Here is a 24,599-nt window from a genome sequence, read left to right as displayed (position 1 = left end):
TATACATATATATGACTGAAAATGGAATATTATATACTATACAAAATATATGGAAACCAACAAAACAAAAAAAACACAATGACCACCCTCAACTGTGTCTCGATCAAAAGTCTGCTTTCCCACCACAACATCACCTACTCTTGATCTGCTCACATACCAAGGTATGGTCATCACAGTCTCAACCACAAGGGAAAACATGTAGGGTAAGCTCAGAACAATAATCATTATAAAACAACATCATCATAAAATAAGCAACAATAGAGTACAACATGTCAACTTTCAACTTCAACTTGAAATGCAACAAATACATCAACAACAACAACACATGCAACATCAACAAATATGTTATCACGCATATGCAACTAGGAGATCTCCAACAACTGAGGTTGAGCAGTCTAAGTGTCATAAACCCTACCAAATCCAATGTTTAACCTATCTCAACCAAGTCAGGTATAGAGCATTATTAGGAACTTCAATGAGAACCATATATAGACAATAATAGGCAATTGCTTAGGTGTGCCACTCAGGCTCGGAGGCCCAATACTAATGTCAGGGCAGAAAGGTTTGGGTGTGGGCCTACCACGATCTTGGCTTGCATCACCAATCAACAAATGGAGTTAGCCCACCCACTACCCTCCAAGTACCACGCACCATTCATTACCTAGTCAAAGACTACGTCTCTAACTAGATACCTTACTCAAATTGGTCATTCAACCATGACATAAATCGACTACTTCCATGTCGCCCACACAGTACTAAGGGATTCAACTTTAAGAAAACAACTTTCAACTTATCACCTTAGTACTATGTATCTCAAAATAGGACATATATCTTCACCATATATCTCTCTCTTTACAACTTTATGACAATAGACATCTTTATACAACTTTACAACTATAAGCATCTTTATACAACTTGAATAAACAACTTGAGCAACTATAGTCATCACAATATCAATTGTACAACAATAAGCAACTTTTCAACTTTATATCATAAACAACTTATATAACACAACATTATTATAACATCATCAACAATAGACAACACACATCTTAGCAACTTCTTTACAACTATACAACTTTAACAACATAGAAACTTTTCCACATACATCACAATACAACTTTACAACTTATAAACAACTTTAAAACAACTAAAAATCAACTTACAACATATAATCAACTTGAATTTACAACTTGAACAACTTTAATATACATATTAGCCTTTAAAAATAAGGAATTCTTGAAGAAAATCATTAAACAGAGTTAGTCATGCCTGTGATTCACGGTCACACCCGTGACTCGCTCTGTCTTAAAAATATTATAAAGCCTGAGGAGATCATGGTCGTGACTCACCAGTCACATCTATGACTGACTAGTCACACCCATGACTGACCCAAAAAACTTTTAAAAGAAAGATCCCAATTCGATTGTTCCTTCAAAACATAAAACTTAGAAGAATCCCAACACATATAGCCATTCTCAAGCATTCCAAACAACATATAATCACCAAAACCATAGTAGTCGATCGTAGTTCGAGTGGCCACTATCATGACGCTTTGGAGCAGAGCAGCCCAATGCCGCAATTGTGATGATGTCGCGTCTCAGTTTCGTGTCACGATTAGAGCAGTCGCGTCGATCACGGAGTGGAACGACAAAAATCATAGAATCGCGATGCATCTTGGACAAATCCTTCATTAAGGGTAAGTCTGGCATTTCATTAGGGTTTTTTTCCCTAATTCTTCCTTTCACCCTCTCATGCGATTTCGCGAAACCACTCTTCTCCTTCTTTTCTCAGCTGCTCACACTCCCTCTCCTCCCTCTCGGACATGATTCTCTCTCGGGGACGACGCACTCTGTTTTTCTTCTTTAGGCGTCTCTCTCAATCTCTCTTGATGAGGTCATTCGATGTCTCCTCCGGTTCGTTAGATCCAACATCTCTTCTAGTTCGTCAGATCCGACGTCTTTTGCAGTCTTCTTGACTGTCTTCTTCTTCTTCTTCTATTTTATCTATTTTTATTCTGTCTTCCTTTTTCTTTTCTTATTCTATTTTTTTTATTCTGCTAATCTGATTTAGTGCTTCTTATTATGTCTTCTCCATTGTTCTTTTGTTTCGTGGCTTCTAATTCAACTACTTTCCTATTTCTAATTTAACAACTTTTTTTTAAAATTTCTAATTAATTTAGCTGCTTCTCTATTTCTAATTCAACAACTTTTTTTTTAATTCCTGATTCTGTTATCTTTTTATTGGGTTATTTTTTTCTTTGATGATCAGTGTAATCATGAGCCAACCAACCGTTGCTAGAACTGAAACTAATCCTAATTTTGGTCCCACTCCCACAATAGAAATGTTTAAGCCCATTGGTGACAATATTGATGTCTTTTGGAAGTGGAACAGCTTAAAAGACAAAAATAATAAGAAGAGTGTCACGTGTGATTTTTGTCTAAAAACATCTACCGGAGGAATTACTAGAGCAAAAAAACATCAACTTGGAATAAAAGGTGATGTAGGTGCTTGTAGAAAAATTCCTGAGGATCTAAAATTAGAAATGAAGGCTACCTATGAAAGTAAAAAAATTGCCTCAGAAGTATATATGGAGTGTGTGGATGAAAATGAAGTGGAGGATGGCATCCAAGCCATTGGTAGAATTAAAAAGACCTTCATCCACATCAAGCGAAGCCACTTCTGTTACCAAGAGGAGAGGTATAAATGTCAAAGGTCCCCTTGATTTTCACTTTACTAAAAAGCCAGAAGAAAGTATCAAATTGAATAAGGGGCTTGAGGCAAACAAGTTTAAATGATGCTTGTATTAAGGAAGCAAGAGTAAGGGTAATTCAATACATTGCTCGCTTATTTTATCGGAATGGAATTACATTCAATGTTGCTTGATCAAAGAGCTTCAAATTGATGGTTGAAGCCATTGGCACCTATGGTCCCCATTTAAAGCCACCAAGCTACCATGAATTAAGAGTGCCACTCCTTAAAAAAAAATTAGAATACGCCAAGGGCTCATTGAAGGGCCATGAAGAGGAGAGAGTAAAATATGGGTGCTCAATTATGTCCGATGGTTGGACAGATAGGAAAAATGGAACTTTGATTAAATTTTTGGTAAATAGTTCAATGGGAAAAATGTTTGTGAAGAGTGTGGATGCTTCTGAGTATACCAGGACCGGTGAGAAGGTGTTTGAACTTTTGAATAGTTTTGTTGAGGAAATTGAAGAAAAAAATGTTGTTCAAGTAGTAATAGATAATGGAAGCAATTATGTTATGGTAGGTAAGAATCAATTATATTCTAATTTTATACTCATAGAATTATAAGTTATAACTTATAATTTTAATTATTTTGTTATTGTGTTTTTAGGAAAAAATTTACAAACTGTGAGATCGCATTTATTTTGACCTCCATGTGCTGCTCATTGCCTTGATTTGATGCTAGAAGATATTGGAAAGATCCCTAAAGTTAAAAGGGTAATACAAAGTGACATCAAGCTCGTGGGTTACATTTATAATCATACCTCGACCTTGAATACCATGAGGAAGTATACAAATAAGGCCGAATTGGTGAGGCATGGAGTTACAAGATTTGCTACCACCTTCCTTACTTTACAACGATTGCATAAGTTAAAGGCAAATCTTATAAGGATGTTTACTTCCAACGAATGGTTGCAATCAAAAGGAGAAAAAGAAGTTAAGGGGAAGAAAGCAACGAGTGTTGAGGTTGGTAGATAATGAAAAAAAAAATCGACAATGGGTTACATTTATGAAGCAATGGAAAGGGATAAAGAGGCAATTCAAATTTCTTTTAATCACAATGAAGAAAAATATAAGGATATATTTGCAATTGTTGATAGAAGATGAGATTGCCAACTCCATCATCCGTTGCATGTAATAGGATATTATCTAAATCATGAGTTCTATTATAAAAATTCAACAAGAATGGATGCTGATGATGAAATGGTGGATGGCCTTTTCAAATGTATTGATAGGCTTAGCGAAAATGATGACATTGTAGACAATGTTCACAATCAGTTGGCAATATATAAAAGGGCAGGAGGAAGATTTGGCATTCTTGCAGTAGTTAGAGCAAGGGTTAAAATGGCTCTTGGTAAATGAGACTTTTCTTAAGCCTTAACTTCACTTACAAATTTTATAGTTATTTGATAATTTATTTATATAATAATATTTGCATTTATAGTTGATTGGTGAAAGATGTATGGAGGACATACACCACATTTGCAAATTATTGCCATTAAGGTACTAAGCTTGACTTGTAGCTCATCTGGTTGCGAGCGTAATTGGAGTACCTTTGAGCATGTAAGTTAATGAATTAATGGATTTAAATTTGATTTTAAATTGAAAATAGAAAATTAGCTAACCTTCATGTTCTTAAATTATTATAGATTCACTCAAAGAAGAGAAGTAAGCTTGAGCACCAAAAGCTTCAAGACTTGGTTTATATTAAATATAATCAAGCTCTTCAAGAATGCTTTGAGTGTCAAGATGCAATTGATCCAATTGCTTTAAATGAAGTTGATGATAACAATGAATGAATGTTGGGAGAAGAGAATGATGAGGATGATTTTGAAGATGACTTGGTGTTTGATGATGTTTTGACTTGGAGAGATGTTGCCTGGGCAAGTGGTGCTAGTGAATCTTTGAAATACACTAGGAGACAAACACAAGTGAACAAGACATCAACAATTGCATCTACATCCAAGAAAGATAAAGGAAAAAAAGTGATGGAAGTAATGGAAAACAAGGATGATGATGAAGTATAGGAAGAAGAAGAATATAATTCTAATGCTAGTGGGGGTGATGAATTTGAGGGAGAGGAAGGCTTTAATCTTGATGAGGAAGAAGATTAAACTATAATGTTTACTTTTTTAGTTACTTAGAGCTTTAACACTTTATTTTGAAGACATTTTATATTATGTATTGTTTAAGTACTATGAACTTTTAATTATTAAAAAAATTTAATACATGAATTTAGAGTTATTTTTTTGTTGTTTTCTTAGCTTATATATATATGATTAGTTATTTAATATATATATATATATATATATATATATATATATTAATATTAAAATAGCAGTTATCCCGCTATCTCACTTTTAGGGTCGACTGCTTTGCTATCCGGGATTGACTACTATGATCAAAACAACTGCAAACATCAACATGCAACCCTAGAAGCATCTCAAATCATCATTTTTCTACATTTATTCAATACCCACTTCAACATGCAGCCATTAGAGCCCAAAGACTCAACCAATTTCAAGGAAAAACCAAGAAAGGAGCTTCCCTAACCTTGAATCTGTAAACACCAAGGTTCTGAGTTTGACGAGCAGCATAGGGGAAAAGAATCTGAGTTGCTATGAAGAGGAAGAAGAAGCTTGAGATGAATCCCCGAAAAAAAACTCAGAAGAAGAAGAGGAAGAAGAAGGAATCAACACCCTTGCCCTACCACTTCAGCCTTGAGAAAATGAAGAAAATGAGAGAATTGAGAATAAGGAGAGTGAAAGAGAGGAAAAGAGAGGGCTCGGGTCTTACAACTAACTTTCAACAAAGTTACAAATATTCTTTTACCAAGCCACTTCTGGCTCAAGAAAGTATTCTTTGACTAACCTCTTCAAGCCACTATCCAAGTATTCTTTTTACAAATAAGCTTCTTCAGGCTTAACCCCAAATATTCTTTTACAATCAAGTCTCTCTAGACTCTACCCTATAACAATGGTTATGAAGGTATTACAAGGTTGCAGTTGTCATCTCTTTTAGATGTGATTACAACAAACGTTTAAGTACAAAAAAACTCTTGAAGAAGATTTTCTATGAGTTGTATATGTTCTCTGTATCTCAAAATCTTCTCTATGTATCACTTTTTCTTGAGTCTGATTTATAAAATTGTTTCGTCTTACTCTTTTGTTTGATCTATAGAGAGGAAGTATCCTTTGGTGCATTAAATGCTTTAATTAATGTCTTTCACCTAAACATATTCCTTATCTTTAATAGATTAAGCTACTTATCAGAGTAGAGTAGCAAAATGAGAACAACAAGAAGCAAAGTTAGTGTGCAACGAGGATGCAATCCTTTTCCTACGCCTTTTCCATGAAATTCGGGGATCTTTGTCCTTTTATTTTGATGTTCTACATGCTTTTATACATCTTTAAAAAATGTGAGTTCTAAGATAATGAATTTCAATCTATTAAGGTATAAAACATTCATTTGAAAATTTAAAAACGTTAGTCATAATAAATAATGGACGTTAAGAACAATTGTATGTTTTGTCTGATTAGCTTTATCTTACAGATGTTACTTCACCTTATAAAGTCTGAAACAATGACTTTTTGAAAGCGTTTTATTGCCTAAAGATGTAGTTTTTTTATTATTAAAACTTATAAAAAAATGAGAGATCTAAGATCGTCTTTTGACTTAACAAGGCATGACCATTAACTAGTTCCATAAATATGTTAGGTGTTGGATCTAGGGTTCATGGCCTGAGTATCTAGAAAGAGAAGATAAAGCTTCTATCTCCATAGTGTCGTCAAGGATTGAAACCCTTTGCTCATCCTTTTCCTTGGTTGGCAAACTAACCTTATTAACAATATTAGACTAGGTAGGTTTAATTTTGATCCCTCTATTTTTAATTTTACAATTTTAGTCACTTAATTTTATAAAATTCATAATTTTTTCTTCTCATTAATTGTTCATTCATTAATCATTAAAATCGTAACACTGATCATGATCTAATATTAAATAGATGACATGATTATTAATATTTTATAATATTTAAGCTAAATTATGCTTTTAAATTTTGTTTTTGTCTCACTTTCACCTCATTTTATTATTTTCATGAGATAAAAATGAGAATTAAAAATAAAATCTAGCTTGAATATTATTAAATTTTAATTGTCATAGCATCTACTTAATGTTATATCATGACTAATGTTACAATTTTATTGATCAATAGATGAATATTCAACACTTAGATCAAAATTGTAGATTTTATAGAATTAAATGACTAAAATTGTGCAATGTAGTCTAAATAAAATATTTAATGCAAGAGAAGTTGTGTAATTTAACCATAAAAATAAAAAGCTTTTAAAAAAAACTTAGCTAGAAAAATAATTACTCTTAAAAAAATTTCATTTATAAAAATAACAAATATTTTAATATTTATTATATTTAACTAAAAATTATAATAAATTATATGTATAAATAAATAGTATATTTAAATATATAAATTATATTTAAAATTTATATAAATATATATTTTTAAACATATAAATTATATTTTAAATTTATGATAAATAATTTATATTATATTTTTTATTTATTTATAATTTATTTTAAAATATTAAAAAAATTAATTCGTAAATAATTATGATAAATGAAAATCGAATTAGATAAGAGATGAAAAGAATTTTTTTTAAAAAAATTATAGAATAAATTTTTTTAAAAATATTATCACATAAAATAGTTATTTTTATTTAATATATAATATAAGAGTTGCCTAAAAATCTTTTCATAAAAAAAATTATATTAAAAACACTTTTCGTATTAGATAATTATTTATATTTAATATATAAAAATAGATATACGAATATGTGATACATGAAAATGAATTATTAATAATAAAAATTTAAAAAAAAAAAAAAAAAAAAAAAAAAAAAAAAAAAACCACGACTACGAAATACGAAATATTAACCCGAAATAGCATGTACCGTCAAATAGATTTATTGTGAATTTATCATGATAATATGATTTAATTAATTTTTAATAGATTCCAATATAATACGTACTTTTCATACAACTTCTTAGAGCAATATACACAACAACACTTTATATTTTTTTTCCTATTACATTATTTATTATATATATATATATTTCATGTTCTCTCTCTGTCTTTTGTTTTTCACTCAATTATAAAATTTGTTATACACATAATATTTTCTTTTTTAATCAAATTCTTTTTCCTCTCTTTGGTGCATCAAGGGTTGTCAACTAAACTGAAATTTCAAGTTTTATTCTCGATGTCTATCTCTCATCGTTACATAATTTATTCCATCTCATACTTATTTTTTTCCTCTCTCTTTTTCTCTTTTAATTGTAAAATTATAAAATATAAATAATACTTTTTAATCAAATTATTTTTGGCTTTGAGCATCAAGGCTTGTCGACCAGACATAAAGACGACAAGTAGATAATACATTCTTAAAGTGAAATTTAAATTTTTATACTGGATGTATCGTGTACGTAAGAACCTTTATGTTAAAGGAATGTTAATACAAAATACAACCTTGTGGCCTATGTTTGCGAACCACACGGATTTTGGATGATATTTTGGCCACAAGTGGACGTGGAGCCCTCAACATTAATGTACTCGAGTATGACCTATTTCCTCCATTCTCTATATGCTTCTTCTATTATCTATTATACTTTTGCATGTTCATAAATCTTTTCTTGTATAAGACAATCTATGGAAACTTTTTATTTATTTTTTATAAAAAAAAAATGTTGGAGTGTGTTTGAATTGGCGATGAATTGAACTTATTTTGATTTTTGGAATCCACGTATTAAAGTTGCTCATACTTTAGTCTGTTTTAATTAAGTATGATTAAATTTGTTATTCAACTCAATCAAAATTATACAAGTTGGATTATGATCAATTTGTGTAATTCTTTTTTGTTGTTGTGAGACTTGAACCCTAAATTCGATATGAATGAGTTGGATCAATTAAATTTGACCATTTAAAAAATTGTTTTAAATTATTTGAAAAGTAGATTTTTCTCCAAAAAGTAAACTAATTCTTATATACAACATCTATTTCTATTGATCAAAATAAGATATTTTCATCAAACATATTAACCAATATATATAATATGTTTTTTGATAAACTAAAGTATCTACTACTCAAATGTTATTATGGACTAATAATTCAAAGTATTCAGAATCTGACATCTATTAATGGAATTAATATCTCTTAACAAATGTTTTTTCAAACATTAGGGATTGAAACTTTGACTACCTAATATGAGGCTAGACTCTTTTAATTATTTTAATTTATAATATTTTATTTAATTATATGTCTTGTGTGCATATTAGGTAAGGTTTAGAAATCAAATTGATTATCTAATTTGTATGTGAATAAGTTTGAATGGGCTAAGTTAGATTTGATCTAAAAGCTCAAAAAATCTAAACCAAAGTAATTGGATCAATTTAGAGTGAACACTCTATGATAAATAAATAATTATAATATGTTACTTTCAAAAATTACGTTGAATTCAACTCGCTATCAATTCATACACATATTTAATAAGTTATACTATCCTAATTGTCCCTTTTATAACACTCTCATCTAATTCTGTTATATTAATTATTTGTCCTAAAGTATCTTATTTAATTAACAATATTTTAGACAAGAGATTAACTTGAAACTAATTAGATAAAAGAAACACTCTTAATAGGATTGAAGAACATGAATAAATACATCATAACTCTCTCATTTACATTCACATTATTCTATTTCTAAATATTAATTAATCAACTAGTTAATTAATTAGGTGAGTATAATAAAGTAGAGTGGTAAAGGAGGTTAATTTAAAAAATGTTAAGGTAATTTTACATAAGTAGTTAAAATTATTAACAAATTCAACATTATTAACTAATTCTCTAATATAACTTAATTGAAAATTTCTTATATATAAGGACGAAGGTAATAACTTTTAGAGTTGTTTGATAAAAAAAGGAAAAAAAGTGAGAAATTGAGTGAAAAAAAATAGGTGAATAAAAATAGATAAAATAAAATAAAGTGAAATTTTAATTATTTAGTTTAAGAGAAATAAAAAATTTATTCAATTTTTTACTATATCAAAAATTTATAAATATGTTTCAATCAATTAAAAAAATTGTAATCGATTAACATTTTCTGACGGTTCCTAAACTGTTAATATGTGTTTTAAAAATTAAAGAAATTAATTGTAGCAATTTCTCACTGCTAGAATCAAAAACAAAAAATAATTAATGTACATTTTATAGCTGTTTAAAACCGCAAGTAACAATGCAACCACAGAATGCATTGCCAACAACTTCTCTGCAACATTTTTGTGCATCTCAACAACTACTTCTCTTATTTTATTTTTTATCCATTTTTTTTCTCTGTCAAATTACTTTGTTATTTCTATTATATCAAATAAGGAGTTAATATACCAATATAAAATGATATGGTTGGTAAGTAATTTTGTTCTTAATGCTTCGATTAAAATTTGTATCTTTATCTTAAGATATTTCAGTCCCATAAATTTTAAAATTTTAAGTTTAGTAGATTATGCTTTAGTTTGGGATCTAGGATATCTTGATCTAAGAAAAATAAAATTCTAAGTTAAAACATCTAAATTTTAATTATTTAAAGATAATTAAAACCGTATTTATTAATATGCTTTTTTCTAAAATATAAATAGATATATGTCAACAATGTGTTTAATAAAAGTGAAATAGATAAGAAATAAGAGGGAGAGATGAAAATAAAAAAGTGAAAATGAATATAGTAGTTTGGTATATAAGAAATAAGAAGTGAAAAATAAAAATTGTGAGCTCCACTCACTTTTTATTTTCATGCTCCACCGAGTAGAAATGACAAAGAATTTTGGTCTAAAAATTTTAATTGATTAAATCATTATTTAATTAATTGAAATTTTTCTTGTATACGTAAAATATAATCACAGTCTTTAAAACAGTATATTTAATTGATTATAAATTGTATTTAAATTATTAAATAAAATAATAAATTAAAAGTTATTTTAAAAAAACCTTTGAAACGGTAAATTTGAGCTTTTGGTTTAAATTATTAAAACAATAAATAAATAAATAAACTCAAAATGAAACAACCATCGATTGAATTTTTAATTTAAACATTAAAATAAAATAATAAAATAATAAAATATTTTTTTTGTCTTATTTTTCTTACTCTTTTATTTTTTATTTTTCACCTATTTCTTTTCATCCAACTAAACATACATAGAATTATTTCTCCTCTATTTCTTTCCTATTTTTCTTATTTTTCTTAAAAAAAAATGACCAAATTTTCACTCTTTTTCCTTGTTTTTACTCACCTCTTTTTCTATTGTCTATTTCTTTTCACTCTATTTCTCATTTATTTTGTTTTCTCTACTACCTTAATTTTTTTTGGAAAAATATAATAAAATACACCTTTGATGTATTTAAAAGAAAATTAAATTTACAATTTGATAATGTATATTCTTATAAAATAAAATAAACAGTGGATATATATTAAGTATTAACAAATATTGCCCCAGGAGAGGGGTCCACACTAACTAATGTTTAGGTCTAATTGTGATATATGCCCACTTGTCTTTTCGTTTATGGTTCTACTTGTCATCATATTTATTGGCTGTCCCAAATTTCATTTTCTTGTTATTATTATTATTATTATTATAACTCATAGTAAATTTTTTAAAAAAATAATTTATAAGTTCGTATCTGTTCTTTTTCACAAGACTTGTTTTAAATGATTTATTATATATTAATTATGATTTTATAAAATATTTTTAAGTAGATATATATTAATTAATTTAAAAATGTAGAATTTTAATAATTTAATTAATGCTAAAGAGTAATACAAATTGTTGATGAATTTAATATTACTAATTAATTAAACTACTTGTTTTTCTTTCTTATGCAATGGTTAAAAGGACCTTATGTATAAGATTAGAGATATAGTTATTGTTAGTTGTTGTTTGAAGAATTTTCGTGCCAATATTTTTTTATTTTTCCTTGATGAGTAAACAAGAAAGAGCAACCCCAAGCGTGTGGTTCAGCGGTAGGGGTTGATCCACGCTTAAGCAAGGTTAGAGGTTCGAATCCTGCCTTATGTATGCAGCCGCGTTAAATCTTGGAGCCAGCTATCCTACCCTTTGAGGTGCCTCCAACGTAGCGAGGAGATTAGTCACTGCTGTCGGCGGTGGATACTCCAGGGACGAACCAAAAAAAAAAAACAAGAAAGAGCCATGCAAGGAATCCTGTTGCAGAAAAATTGGTTCAAAGTAACGAATCCAAATCATGTGTCATGCAATGTAACCTTAGCAGATAGCACAAGTTCTTGAGAAATTCCAAAAATGCTAACAAGTGATGTAGGTCATTGTTTCCCCTTTACTTACACATATCATATACCTTCCATATGCTTCAGTCCACCAAGTAAATTTCATCTTAACTTTACTTAATCAAATGTAGCATCTACATTAACTTTCCCATCTTAATTTTTGCGAAAACCAAAATTGACATGGACCCATTTGTCCAGAAAACTTATACCCCTATTATTAATCAGACAAATTGAAACCCTCCCTTGATCAAGCGATTTCTTTGGTGGGTCCTTTGCCAAGAATAAGAATCATAAAAGGTCTTTATTTAGAATTAGCATTTTCTTTTGCAAAAGCATCTTTTAAATTATTTCCCCCCTATTCTTTTGAAAAGAAAATCATTGGGTGCCTAAGAATAGACTTAGAAAAATGTGAGTAATATATTTACAATTCGGGAATTGCTAAGGAGAGACTCTTGAATATGAGAAGGTGAGCTCATATTGTAATTTGGTCAGCAATTTCTGGGTGGTACAGCTTGATAGGCGTGATAACTACTTGACATAGAAAAATATACCGATTATCAAATAAAAAGATGAAAGGAATATAACAAACAATAAAAATGACACTAACATCATGTTAAGTTTAATATTGAGTAATGAATATGATATCTGAATAATTTTGGGTCAGAAAGTTTTTATATTAAAAAATTATTAAAAAAATGTTTTTAAAATTTAAAAACATCGGAATTGTTTCTTAGAGAAAAAAAAATATAAAAATGTTAGTTTAATAAATAAATTAAACAAACACATTAAAAATGTATGATAAAAAAAATAAAAATTTAAAAAATGCATCTTTTCTCAAGTTTTTCCATAGAGAAAATCGAACTTAATTTTCTCGACATATTGAACAGTGCTGAGCCTTATCTGTGATCAATCACATAATAACCTACATCTATTAAAACTATCATGGGTTATCCTAAAACCAATTTTACATTAAAAATATATATATGTAATTATCTTTATCCCTCACTTTTTAATTTTTTTTTATTTTTTTTTGTTTTTCATATACACACCACTTAAAAATACATTACAAAATCAAGAGATAAGTTTTTATTTTCCCATTTTATTCTTTCACAAAACACTTTCCAAAATAACATGGACACTAAAAATGTGGCTCAAACATATAGGAAGATTTCGGTTGGATATAAACGGCACCAACGTGTAACTAACAACCTTAAATGACCGAGAGAAGAGACAATCTATTTTTTCAAGGACCAGAATAATCAAGAGTAAAGAAGGAACAAAGACAGTTGGGGAAACATGTCTCGGTTCCAATTTTACTACTGTCACTGGTACTTATCAATCTTGTTCCTCTCTTTTGCCAGTTTTAACTGTTAATGTTATCCGCTTGAGCAAAACTTGGTGTCAAATTAATACTATATTACAAAATGTGAATTTATCAATCTCTTTGGACAATGGTTGGCCTCTAGTTATTGGTGGCTGCTGTTGTTTCTCACAGAAAGTTCCATAAACCCGATAAGATGATAAAGTCAATTGTGTGGAAAATACCACTGAATTTGCATATAAATGAAGTTTCCTAACATGGGTTATGCTTAGCTGTTGTGTCTGTCTTTCTCTCTACAATTTTCTAACTTCTGCCCCTGTTGAAGGCTCTAATGGTTTGAGCAATCTGTTATGGAGGTTTTGGGAAATGGGTGGAGGGTGGTTCTGGAAATTGTTGGCTTTGAAGAAATGCAAAATTAGGAGATTGATATCAGCTAAAGCTTCATGATAGTCAGGTTAGGACTCATAGTTGCTGCTTCTCTTGCAGCCTTTACAGTTAAGCAGCTGAATGTCAGAAGCTCAAAACCAGGTACATGTACTTAAGGTCTGTTTATAAACTTCTCCAGAAAAATACCAAAGAAAATAAATTTTTTTCAATAAGTTCAATTAGCTTATTCATAAGCTAATTTGTAAAATATTTATCCTTTACTTTCCCCAAAATCTTATGTTTAACTTGTATAAGATAGTTTTAGCTTATAAAAAAACTTATTTAGATTTTTCTTCCAATTTTTTTTCCTTCTAGAAGGTTTCTGGAGAAGTTTATACAACCAAACCCTTATTTGTAATTTTAATACGTCAAGAAATGAAACATGTTGTATCGATGGCTAATCCAACTTTATCCTCATTTTGGCTCAGAAAATGAAGAGGGCACAGAAGAGGATCATGTCACAAGAGTTACTAATGCTCTCCAAGACCAAGAAGTGAGTTCATCAAGCTGAATTTTATCAAATTTTAATCTTGTTCAGGGTTAAGAGTATTTCTTTGGTGAATCTTCATATGTGTTATGTAAAGGAAAGTTGTTTGCTGTGTTGCAGAGGGAAGAGGAAGAGGAGAAAGAGGAGGTTAAGTTAATTAGCAGCATAATTAATCGAGCGAATGACTTTGAAGAAGATATTCTACCAGAGTTTGAAGATCTTCTGTCTGGGGTGATTGAGTTTCCATTGCCACCTGATAAGGCTGAGAAAGACAAAGTTTATGAAATTGAGATGGCAAACAATGCAAGTGAGCTAGAAAGATTGCGGCGGCTAGTGCAGGAGTTGGAGGAGAGGGAAGTGAAACTTGAAGGAGAATTGCTTGAGTACTATGGTTTGAAGGAGCAGGAATCAGACATTGTGGAGTTACAAAGGCAACTGAAAATTAAGACTGTAGAAATAGACATGCTTAATATTACAATCAATTCCTTGCAGGCAGAAAGGAAGAAACTTCTAGAAGAACTCACACAAGGAGGTTCATCCAAGAGAGAACTTGAGGTGGCTAGAAACAAGATCAAGGAGCTACAAAGGCAGATACAGCTTGAGGCTAGCCAAACAAAAGGCCAGTTGTTGTTGCTTAAACAACAAGTTTCTGGTCTACAAGTGAAAGAAGAAGAGGCTGCCAGAAAAGATGCTCAACTTGAAAAGAAATTGAAAGCTGTGAATGACTTAGAGGTTGCGGTAGTTGAGCTTAAGAGACAAAACAAAGAACTTCAACATGAGAAGCGAGAGCTAATGGTTAAACTCAATGCTGCTGAATCTAGAGCAGCTGAGCTCTCCAATATGACAGAGGTCGGAATCCTTGAGTTGACTTCTTTTCTAGTGTTCTTCATCATTGAGTTGAACAGATTCATGAAATCAAATTTTAGTAATTTCTTATAGGCGAACTAGCAGATTTTTGAAGTTTTCAAACACCTAGAAGCATAAAATTTAAATTCAATGATTTGGTGTCACTTCTTAGTCATCTTTGTTTACCAATCAACTGAATATTTAAGTAATCAGTGAGTGAAATGATAGTTGAATTGAAAGCACTGAACACAATCAGTGAATATCAAATATAAACTACCAAACTAAACATTAACCTAATAACAATTTAGAAACTTTCTTTTGTGGAGCTACATAAATTAGATGGAATCCTGTTAGAATGTCATGAAGTACTTATACTTCTCTCATGTTAGTGATAATTAATGTTTTACAAGTGTATTTGTACATGCAATGAGTGTGATTCATTTCAAAAAGCTTTATCTTTAACTGCAGAGTGACATGGTTGCCAAGGCAAAAGAGGAGGTTAGCAACCTGAGGCATGCAAATGAAGACCTGCTAAAGCAAGTGGAAGGGCTACAGATGAATAGGTTCAGTGAAGTTGAGGAGCTTGTATACCTTCGTTGGGTTAATGCATGTTTGAGGTATGAGCTAAGGAATTACCAGACACCCCAAGGAAAATTATCAGCACGTGATCTCAGCAAGAGTCTCAGCCCAAAATCACAAGAGAAGGCTAAGCAGCTGATGTTAGAATATGCTGGATCAGAACGTGGACAAGGGGACACAGATCTTGATAGCAACTTCTCTCATCCTTCTTCACCAGGAAGTGAAGACTTTGACAATGCTTCCATTGATAGCTCTACTAGCAAATATAGTAGTCTCAGCAAGAAAACTAGCCTAATCCAAAAATTTAAGAAATGGGGTAAAAGCAAAGATGATTCTAGTGCTCTTTCATCACCATCAAGATCCTTTTCAGGAGGTTCTCCAAGGAGAATGAGTATGAGTGTTAAACCTAGAGGTCCCCTAGAAAGCTTAATGCTAAGAAATGCCGGTGATAGTGTAGCCATCACCAGCTTTGGGCTAAGGGACCAAGAACCTACCGATTCTCCTGAAACACCAACTGACATGAAAAGAGTTCCATCTAGTGACTCCTTAAATTCTGTTGCTACTTCATTCCACTTGATGTCTAAGTCAGTTGATGGATCTCTGGATGAGAAGTACCCTGCGTATAAAGATCGCCACAAGTTGGCCTTGGCAAGGGAAAAACAACTTAAAGAAAAGGCTGAGAAAGCAAGAGTGTTGAAGTTTGGTGACAATTCAGGTTTGAGCATGACCAAGGCTGATAGAGGGAGTCCTATATCTTTGCCACCAAAGCTTACTCAAATAAAGGAGAAACCAGTTGTATCTGGCACTCCAAATGATCAATCTGAGGATGGAAAGAATGCTGATAATCAAACCATTAGCAAGATGAAGCTTGCTCACATTGAGAAAAGGCCTACTAGGGTGCCTAGGCCTCCTCCTAAACCATCTGGTGGTGCGGCTGTCAGCACAAATGCAAATCCTCCCAATGGAGTACCATCTGCTCCACCAATTCCTCCTCCTCCTCCAGGTGCTCCACTGCCACCGTTGCCGCCAGGTGGTCCACCTCCACCACCTCCTCCCCCAGGAAGCCTATCAAGAGGGGCAATGGATGGTGACAAAGTTCACCGAGCTCCGGAGCTAGTTGAATTTTATCAAACATTGATGAAAAGGGAGGCAAAGAAGGATACTTCATCACTTTTAGTTTCTTCAACAAGTAATGCATCTGATGCTAGGAGCAACATGATTGGCGAAATTGAGAATAGATCATCATTCCTCTTAGCTGTATGTTGAAGGTTCCATCTATTTTGTTATTTTTCTCATTTTTACACTGAAGTCATAACACATTTTTTGAAAAATATTTCTCCTTCGTGAAACAATTAGGTGAAAGCTGATGTAGAAACACAAGGTGATTTTGTCAATTCATTGGCAGCTGAAGTTCGAGCAGCCTCCTTCTCGGATATTAATGATCTGGTGGCCTTTGTGAACTGGCTAGATGAAGAGCTTTCCTTCCTGGTATGCCTTTAGCTGTCATTGCATATTCATCAGTGAAATTTTATGATAAACCAGTCAACTCCTTTGTGCTCTCCTTAAAATTTAAAACATTCCTTCCAAGGAAACCTCTTCATTTTCCTTTATTTAGGAAATGCATTCGAATTTTTTGACTTAATGGTTCACTTGTAATCTCATTTTCCCACGTCAGAAACAGAAAAAATAAATCTATTTTCCACCTCATTTTATTCCTTATGCAAGGTTGATGAACGAGCTGTCCTCAAGCACTTTGATTGGCCTGAAGGGAAAGCAGATGCACTAAGGGAGGCAGCTTTTGAATATCAAGATTTGATGAAATTGGAGAACAAAGTCTCCACCTTCATAGATGATCCCCAACTCCCATGTGAAGCTGCTCTGAAGAAAATGTATTCACTGCTTGAAAAGTATGCATCCTTTCCTTCTATAGATTTATTTATCATGATTCATGAATACCATTGGTAGATACCTAGTTGAGAGCTTAATAACATAATCCTTACAGATAAAGCTGTTTAAATCATTTTCTCATGTATACTTGATTCTTAATTTCAAGTCACAAAAATGCTTAACATGAAATATACACGTTTAGTATGTCATGTTTCTTACAGTTCTCTAAAGCTACACACTTATTACTTCTTTTATCAACTCATATCTTCATTTGTGTTATGTTTTTGTTTCCAGAGTGGAGCAAAGCGTATATGCACTCTTGAGGACAAGAGATATGGCTATTTCACGGTACAGGGAATTTGGAATCCCAGTAAACTGGCTATTGGATTCAGGAGTTGTTGGCAAGGTATGCTTCTAAACTAATACGAATGGTTTATATTGTGTTCACACAAGAGGTTGGACTCTTTCTTTAACTATTGAGCATACAATTTTAAATATCATGGAAATATTACCAGTATGCTATATTTGAAGAAAAGGAAAAAGAAAAAAAAATGCGACAAATAGTGCATAATGGGTTCATCAGGGTAAGATTGTATTATGGTTGATAATGTCATGAATAGATTTACAATTTATAGTCACTAGTGTATGCCTTGGAGTATCTGTTATTATAACGTTGCATGGATGATGTAGATAACATGGTTACTTTGTTATAACCCTCACATTGCAGATCAAGCTTTCTTCTGTACAACTAGCAAAGAAGTATATGAAACGCGTTGCATCTGAACTTGATGCATTATCTGGCCCTGAAAAAGAACCAGCTAGAGAGTTTTTGATTCTGCAAGGAGTGCGTTTCGCTTTCCGTGTCCATCAGGTAATTCTAGGTCACTTTTTTCATTTGCTTGAGCTGAATACATGTATCATTCTTCCGAGTACCTTTGAGGTCATAACTCATTAGCACTGATTTTGCTTAGGTATACTTAGCTAGCTGGAGTAGAAAAATAATTACTGCGAAGTTTCCAACTCATTGTTTATGATTGAAAACACATTACACCTTTATAAGCCATTACAAGATGTTATTAAAATGTGTGATTTGTATTGCGTTGATCTCCAAAAATTGTGATTTATACAAATTAGTTTCCAAAGAGATGAATTTATTAACACGTAATAACTTCAGGAATTCACTTATAAACAGAAATTTTGGCATGCCAAAGCAATATTAATTCGTACTTTTCTAGTTTTTTAAATATAGTTGTTTGCCGAGAGAAGAGTATTAAGAACATATTACTCCTATTAATTGAAATGAATATTGGCCTCACTAGTTTAGCTACGAGACCCATCAAACGGGAAATCAGTATTTAATGGGGTTCACATAAATTTCACCTAATAAGAGTGTTGAAAAAGAATGCTTTAGCATTTCTTGTCGGAAAGTGTAATGTGAAAATTTGTTAAACACAGAATAATACATACTAATGATGGTGTTGAACTCTTTTCAGTTTGCAGGAGGCTTTGATGCAGAGAGCATGAAGGCTTTTGAAGACCTAAGGAGTCGCATCCAAACCTCTCGAGCTAGTGAAGATATCAAATCAGAAATATAGGATATCCATCAGAATTTTTACCCTTCTTTTGTAGCTGCGTCTCTCATATAAATATATGTTGCCTTTTCAGCTGTAAATTTCATCTTGCTTTATTTTGCATAGCCTATACATATTGGATGTTATACAATGATGATAAGAGAGTCATATTGTAATTGTTACTTTGAACTCCAACATGATCCTACCTGCCTATTTTCATGTTTATCCCTATGATAAGAAATTCAACTGAACAATATTCAATACTCTCATCAAATGCTTAGGTCTAATAGCAACTCAACGAACTCTCAGATTATTTTGATCGAACAGCTGGGGGCCAATAATTTCATGTGTAAATTTCAAAGGAGAGAAAGAACAAGAGACATATTTACTACACCAGCATAAACCAGAACAGGCATTCTCCAAATATATATGATGCTGCTGTTAATCTAGCAGTAATATGCTATTCTTATTCCTTTCCATAATCATTTATGAAAGCAAGTCATGCAAAAAATGAGGTGTAAGAAGAATGACCTCTGCTGAAACATCAATAGTTATCAGCTAGCATAGAAGGTAAAAATAATAATAATAATAATAATAATAATAATAGGGTCATAGCAACGTAATAACAAGATTTCGGTCCTCAAATTTGGCTCCGCCAACCTTTCCTTGAATTTCTGGAGGCAAAGTAATGACACGTCTTTGGTCTCCTGCCTCAACCAAAAGCTCAGATCCTCCTCTGTACTGCATTTGGTATATTTTTAAGAGAAACAGACAAACAGAAAAAGCAATCAGCATCTCAATTATGAGATATGCACATAGAAAAATGCACAAACTTGCACCATGTAGCGAGCATAATCTGTGATAGAAAGAGAAGCACCATAATACAATATGACAAGTGTCAAACATAAACATCCAATACAACCATAGAATTCAAGCTATCCAGTTCAACCAAAATGAACAAAATAGTATAAGGATTAAAATGAAAATTAAATATTACAAGGACTAATATAAAAAAAAAATTACAAGAACCAAATTAAAAAAATTTATTATAGGGACCAAAAATATATTTCAATTTTTAACTTCTATGCCCAAGAGTATAATATTCATCTCATTTCTGTTAAATATTTCAAAATGAGCACCATCAATATCAGTTAAAAAAATTTCATATAATATATGAACAGAAGCATATCATACTTGGTATAGCTTGATCTCTGATTTGTCAAAACCTTGCATGAAGAGAGTAACCAATTTTTTTTTATTATCAAATCTAACTGGCAATGGTATTTCATTGCATTGTCCTGACAGTGAATTAAGAAGATGCCTAGCATCTTCATTGACTGTGTCCAGTAGAACTCTGCTCCAATCTACAGGGCTATTCATTGACAAACTTGATATGAAAGCAGAAGGCAAAGGAGAAAACTCTTTCTTTGCTCTTTCCAATGATTCTAAATTTTCTTGCAGAGAGGTGATTCCAAAAGCACCAGAAATCTGAGCACCGGCCTGAATTGTACACCCCCAATATCGTAATGCAGAATTGACCGAGGTTGGATTGTTTGGATCCATCACAAGGAGGCAACCAAATTTCTGCGGGTTTGAGAAGGCAGAAGATCCTCTCTGGTCAACACACAATCAACAAAGAAAATTATAGTCTTGTGTTAAGGTATGAATATGATTATGTTAAAATGGTTAACACACAATCAACAAAGAAAGTTACTCTTACCTCCAGCATATGATCCAAACTGTCCCATATTTCTGAACTCATTTTCCCATTGAAATAAGATTTTCTGCTACTGATTTTCATGGCTTCATCCACAAGTCTCAGTAGTGAAGGAGCAGCCAATCTCCCAAGTTCAGTTTTCTCAGCCAAGGAGCGGAGATGTTTCAAGTACAATCTACAAAATCACAATAACAAGCCAAAGATAATGGTAAGGGTGTGCATATGAGTGTAAGAGAGTGAAAGTTCCAAAACCAACCTTGCTTTACTGCTTCCACCAATGATTCGCAGGGTTTCCTCACTGCTGATACCATCATATATTATTAGGTCAAAATTATTTTGCTGACTCTTTGAAGCTGCAATCCCCAGAAATCCTACAAGCCTCTCAAGTGCAAGTACCAAAAAAAAAGGGTCCATCCCAGGCAGAATGCCAAGCTCTTCTCCAACAATCTATTATATGACAAAGAAAAGAGGACAGAGGCCCGCTATAAAAACTAGATCAAGGGAAATAGGGAATACATGTCCACCATAAATACAGATAAAATAAGATATTGAAAACATATTACGTACCCACCCCTCCAAGTGTGCCTTGAGTCATATTAAGTTGGGCATCTGCTTGCTTCAGAAGTTTTAGAGGTTCAAGAAGCATCTGCACTTACAGAGCAATATACATATTCCTTAGACACCAACCAAGAGTACACACAAAGTGATTTATATAGGGGAAGGAAAAGGAGAAAGCATCACACTCACTTGAGTTGTTTCCAACCTAACAGCAGAAAGGTTCTTGCCGCACACGACATGGGAAGTTCCAATCTTACAATTGAGGAGATAGTCAGCAGTGGTGTCTTGGCTGTGTATCACTAAACATGTATTCAATCCAGCCATCGCATAGTGCTGAAATAAAAGGCACATGAAATAAAAATAAAAAGAGGGAGACTAAATACTTTTCCACTGTTGAACTCAGATGATTATGACTTATATCAAGTAAATATTTGCAGCAAAATTTAATACAATAAAAAAGAATTAAGGATCTGCTTAGTTTGAGAAAACATTTTATGTTTTTGTTCCCAGTTTAACAAATAATTACAATAATGTTACATAATTTTCACTTTGTTTCCTACTTTCAACATGAAACACCCAAACTAAACAGATCCTGAGTTGTGTGGCTGTAATAGGAACATGTAAGGAAGAGATGAAAAAGTTACATAGAAAGGTTCCCTTGTTGTCGATTCCAAAAAGAACTTCACTACACTAGTGACCTTTTTTTGTTCCTTTTCAACTTTGAGGCTCAGAAAAGTCGCATAAGTAAATGTACAAAAGCACTTTCACGTAGGAATCAATCCAATTGCATTCTTCAATCTCAAAGATGCTAATCTTTAGATAAACCATAGAAAACCAATTCTTCCTCTCTTGATTGTGATATGAAATAAGGCTGAGGAATAATATTGCTAGTTGTTGGATATGAGTTAGTTACGTGTGTCCCATTTTTAAGGAAATTGTTAGATTCAGTTTTGAGAGTTATATATAAAGAGCCAGTAAACAATTAGAGAGACACTTTTTGTTGTATCTAGATCTCCTTTCTTGTAAACTCTCAAATACACAATAAACTCTTCGGAACCTTTTCTCTTATAAGGTTCCCTGTTTCATCTCTGTTCTTCGAATTATATCCGAATTCCTAGAACTAAGAAATTTTATAACAGATTGGTAATAAACACTTTACTCATTCACAATGTATACATATATATATTTTTTTCAAGTACATTGAGGTTAAGAAAAAAGTTGGAAATGCGAGGGGAATTAGAAATTGTAAAGATGAAAAAGGGACCTGAGCGGCGAGAATAGCGGCGGTGGTTTTGCCGGAGCCACCTTTGCCAAGAAAAGTGAGCAACTTGGTTGATGAGGAAGCGGCAGCGCCATCGGAAGAAGCTGCCACAACCAGACGCGGTTGCGGAGATTGAGAAACGAGGCTTCCAATGTGAAGCGGTAACGAGAAAAATGAAGCCCTGCCCATGGATTACGATTTTGTTTTCTCAGATATTTCTCTCTCAAAGTTAACTATAGAGTTAGACATGCATTCTTGACACACTATATCTACGCGGATACATACATAGATACAGAAATTCTTACATTTGCTATACATAATTTTTAGAAAAAATTATTTTTAAAATTTTAAATAATAAAAAATAATATTAAAATTTCTTTTTTCTTATAAAGATAATCACTAGTTTTCATATAAAAGTAATTATTTATTTTCGATTACATAGGACTATTTTATTTTAAAAATTTTAAATAATAAAAATAATATTAAAAATTAATTATTCTTACAAAAAATTTGAACCTCAGATCATAAATGTTAAGTCATACGAGGACAAAATAATTCTCAGTAAGGTTATAAATGAGACAAATATAATACATGTTGTTATTTCTAACAAGTGTGTAGTGTTTCAATAAAATATAAGTACAGGCAAGTTGTGAAAAAATGGAACAAGAGCCACTTCATACATTGCAAAAGAAGGCATCAGACTGAAAGGGCAAAACAAGACCATAGACGAAAGCTTCAAACATCAAATGAAGCCCAATGGTCAACTCAGATGAAGAAAAGTCAAGGCAAGGCACATCATGAGAATCAAACAAACCAAGTCAACTGAATAGATAAAATATGATATGTGCGCCAGACGATGATAAATCAAATATCAAACGTAGGTATGTCAAGCACAACTTAAAGCGCAACATGAAGACTCAAACGAGGTATTGGTCAATGATGGAAGAGGTTAGTGAGAAGTGATGAATGTTCTTCTCCTTAGCTCCTCCTAGCCACGGATCCTCTTCAAGGAGATATTACCGAATGAAATGGAACTTAATTGATGAAGCAACACGGATGGATGAAGGCTCAAGCCTTGGATGGAAACATCCAAGCTCAAAGATCAATGGAAGACTCACTTCAAAGAGAAGGAAGAAGATGAACTCCCTAGGTTTTTGAGGTGAATTCTCAAGAAGACTTTGAAAAGGAAATTCGGCTCTTGGCTCTCAAATTTCATATAAGGTTCAAAGTGAATACAAAAGGTGAAAGAATGGCTTAAGTATGCACGGAATTGTGACCCATAGGTGCCTAAACTAAAGCCTCACAAAATGGCACCTAAAGTTTGAATTCAAATTTGAATTTTGAATTCAAACTTTGGTGCACATGTGTAAGTCCGAAAATTTAGGTACCAAGGTGCATTTAGGTGTGATTTGAGAGTCATTTAGGGTTAATTTGAGTGGCACATGTTCAGCCACCCATGGTGCTAAACATGTGACTCAAATGTAACTTAAATGACTTCCAAATTAAACCTAATTTAACCTAATTAGCATACTTTAGTATTCTTTGTATTTTCCTATTCTAATGACCTAATTACATTGGTCAAACAATTACAATGGAAAGGAAAAATTACAAGAATGAAAATGAGCCCAATATTGGGTACCAAAAGCCCAAAGGCCCATGAAGCCCAAAACTAGGCCCAACTAGCCTAAAACCTAAAATGCTACTCTATGTGGTCCAAAATACAAGACCAAAATATATGATACCTATACTAACATGATGTATACAAAACATATGAAAATAGCTATAACAAAATATGGCCCATGAAAAGTTCAACTTGGGCCTTCCTAGGCCCATCAGG

General features: G+C 32.1%; 2 protein-coding genes across 2 annotated transcripts; one reads left to right on the top strand and one right to left on the bottom strand.

The window, feature by feature from the left end:
• The first annotated feature begins 13,296 nt into the window (after positions 1 to 13,296).
• On the top strand, positions 13,297 to 19,451 carry CHUP1 (Hydroxyproline-rich glycoprotein family protein). The gene is made up of 10 exons (XM_020378106.3): positions 13,297 to 13,437; positions 13,756 to 13,958; positions 14,285 to 14,349; positions 14,464 to 15,192; positions 15,658 to 17,025; positions 17,125 to 17,256; positions 17,494 to 17,675; positions 17,950 to 18,061; positions 18,383 to 18,526; positions 19,149 to 19,451. Exons 2-10 carry the CDS (start codon positions 13,874 to 13,876, stop codon positions 19,248 to 19,250), a joined length of 2,919 nt encoding a protein of 972 aa, XP_020233695.2. The 5' UTR covers positions 13,297 to 13,437; positions 13,756 to 13,873; the 3' UTR covers positions 19,251 to 19,451.
• Positions 19,452 to 19,627: 176 nt separating this feature from the next.
• Positions 19,628 to 23,020, bottom strand: LOC109813843 (ATPase GET3D, chloroplastic). Its single transcript, XM_020378107.3, has 7 exons — positions 22,766 to 23,020; positions 21,691 to 21,834; positions 21,515 to 21,589; positions 21,200 to 21,390; positions 20,947 to 21,118; positions 20,421 to 20,840; positions 19,628 to 19,967 (listed from the first exon to the last, which is right to left on the bottom strand). The coding sequence occupies exons 1-7, from the start codon at positions 22,949 to 22,951 to the stop codon at positions 19,836 to 19,838; spliced, it is 1,320 nt and encodes a 439-aa protein (XP_020233696.2). The 5' UTR covers positions 22,952 to 23,020; the 3' UTR covers positions 19,628 to 19,835.
• Positions 23,021 to 24,599: the final 1,579 nt, after the last annotated feature.

The sequence above is a fragment of the Cajanus cajan genome, chromosome 11, assembly GCF_000230855.2.
Source record: "Cajanus cajan strain Asha chromosome 11, NIPB_CcT2T_4, whole genome shotgun sequence".
In the NCBI taxonomy this organism is placed as follows: domain Eukaryota; kingdom Viridiplantae; phylum Streptophyta; class Magnoliopsida; order Fabales; family Fabaceae; genus Cajanus; species Cajanus cajan.
Note: the sequence above shows the minus strand (reverse complement) of the source record. Positions and strands in the feature narration are given on the sequence as shown.

What these genes read in the sequence shown, in the direction of transcription:
- CHUP1 (XM_020378106.3), top strand. Translation starts at nt 13,874, where the DNA reads ATGATAGTCAGGTTAGGACTCATAGTTGCTGCTTCTCTTGCAGCCTTT. An exon ending in ATGTATTCACTGCTTGAAAA is followed by an intron (nt 17,676 to 17,949) that starts GTATGCATCCTT and finishes TTTTGTTTCCAG; the next exon opens with AGTGGAGCAAAGCGTATATG. An exon ending in ATTCAGGAGTTGTTGGCAAG is followed by an intron (nt 18,062 to 18,382) that starts GTATGCTTCTAA and finishes CTCACATTGCAG; the next exon opens with ATCAAGCTTTCTTCTGTACA.
- LOC109813843 (XM_020378107.3), bottom strand. Translation starts at nt 22,951, where the DNA reads ATGGGCAGGGCTTCATTTTTCTCGTTACCGCTTCACATTGGAAGCCTC. An exon ending in CTCAAGGCACACTTGGAGGG is followed by an intron (nt 21,391 to 21,514) that starts GTGGGTACGTAA and finishes GTCATATAATAG; the next exon opens with ATTGTTGGAGAAGAGCTTGG. An exon ending in CAGAGATCAAGCTATACCAA is followed by an intron (nt 19,968 to 20,420) that starts GTATGATATGCT and finishes TACCAAATGCAG; the next exon opens with TACAGAGGAGGATCTGAGCT.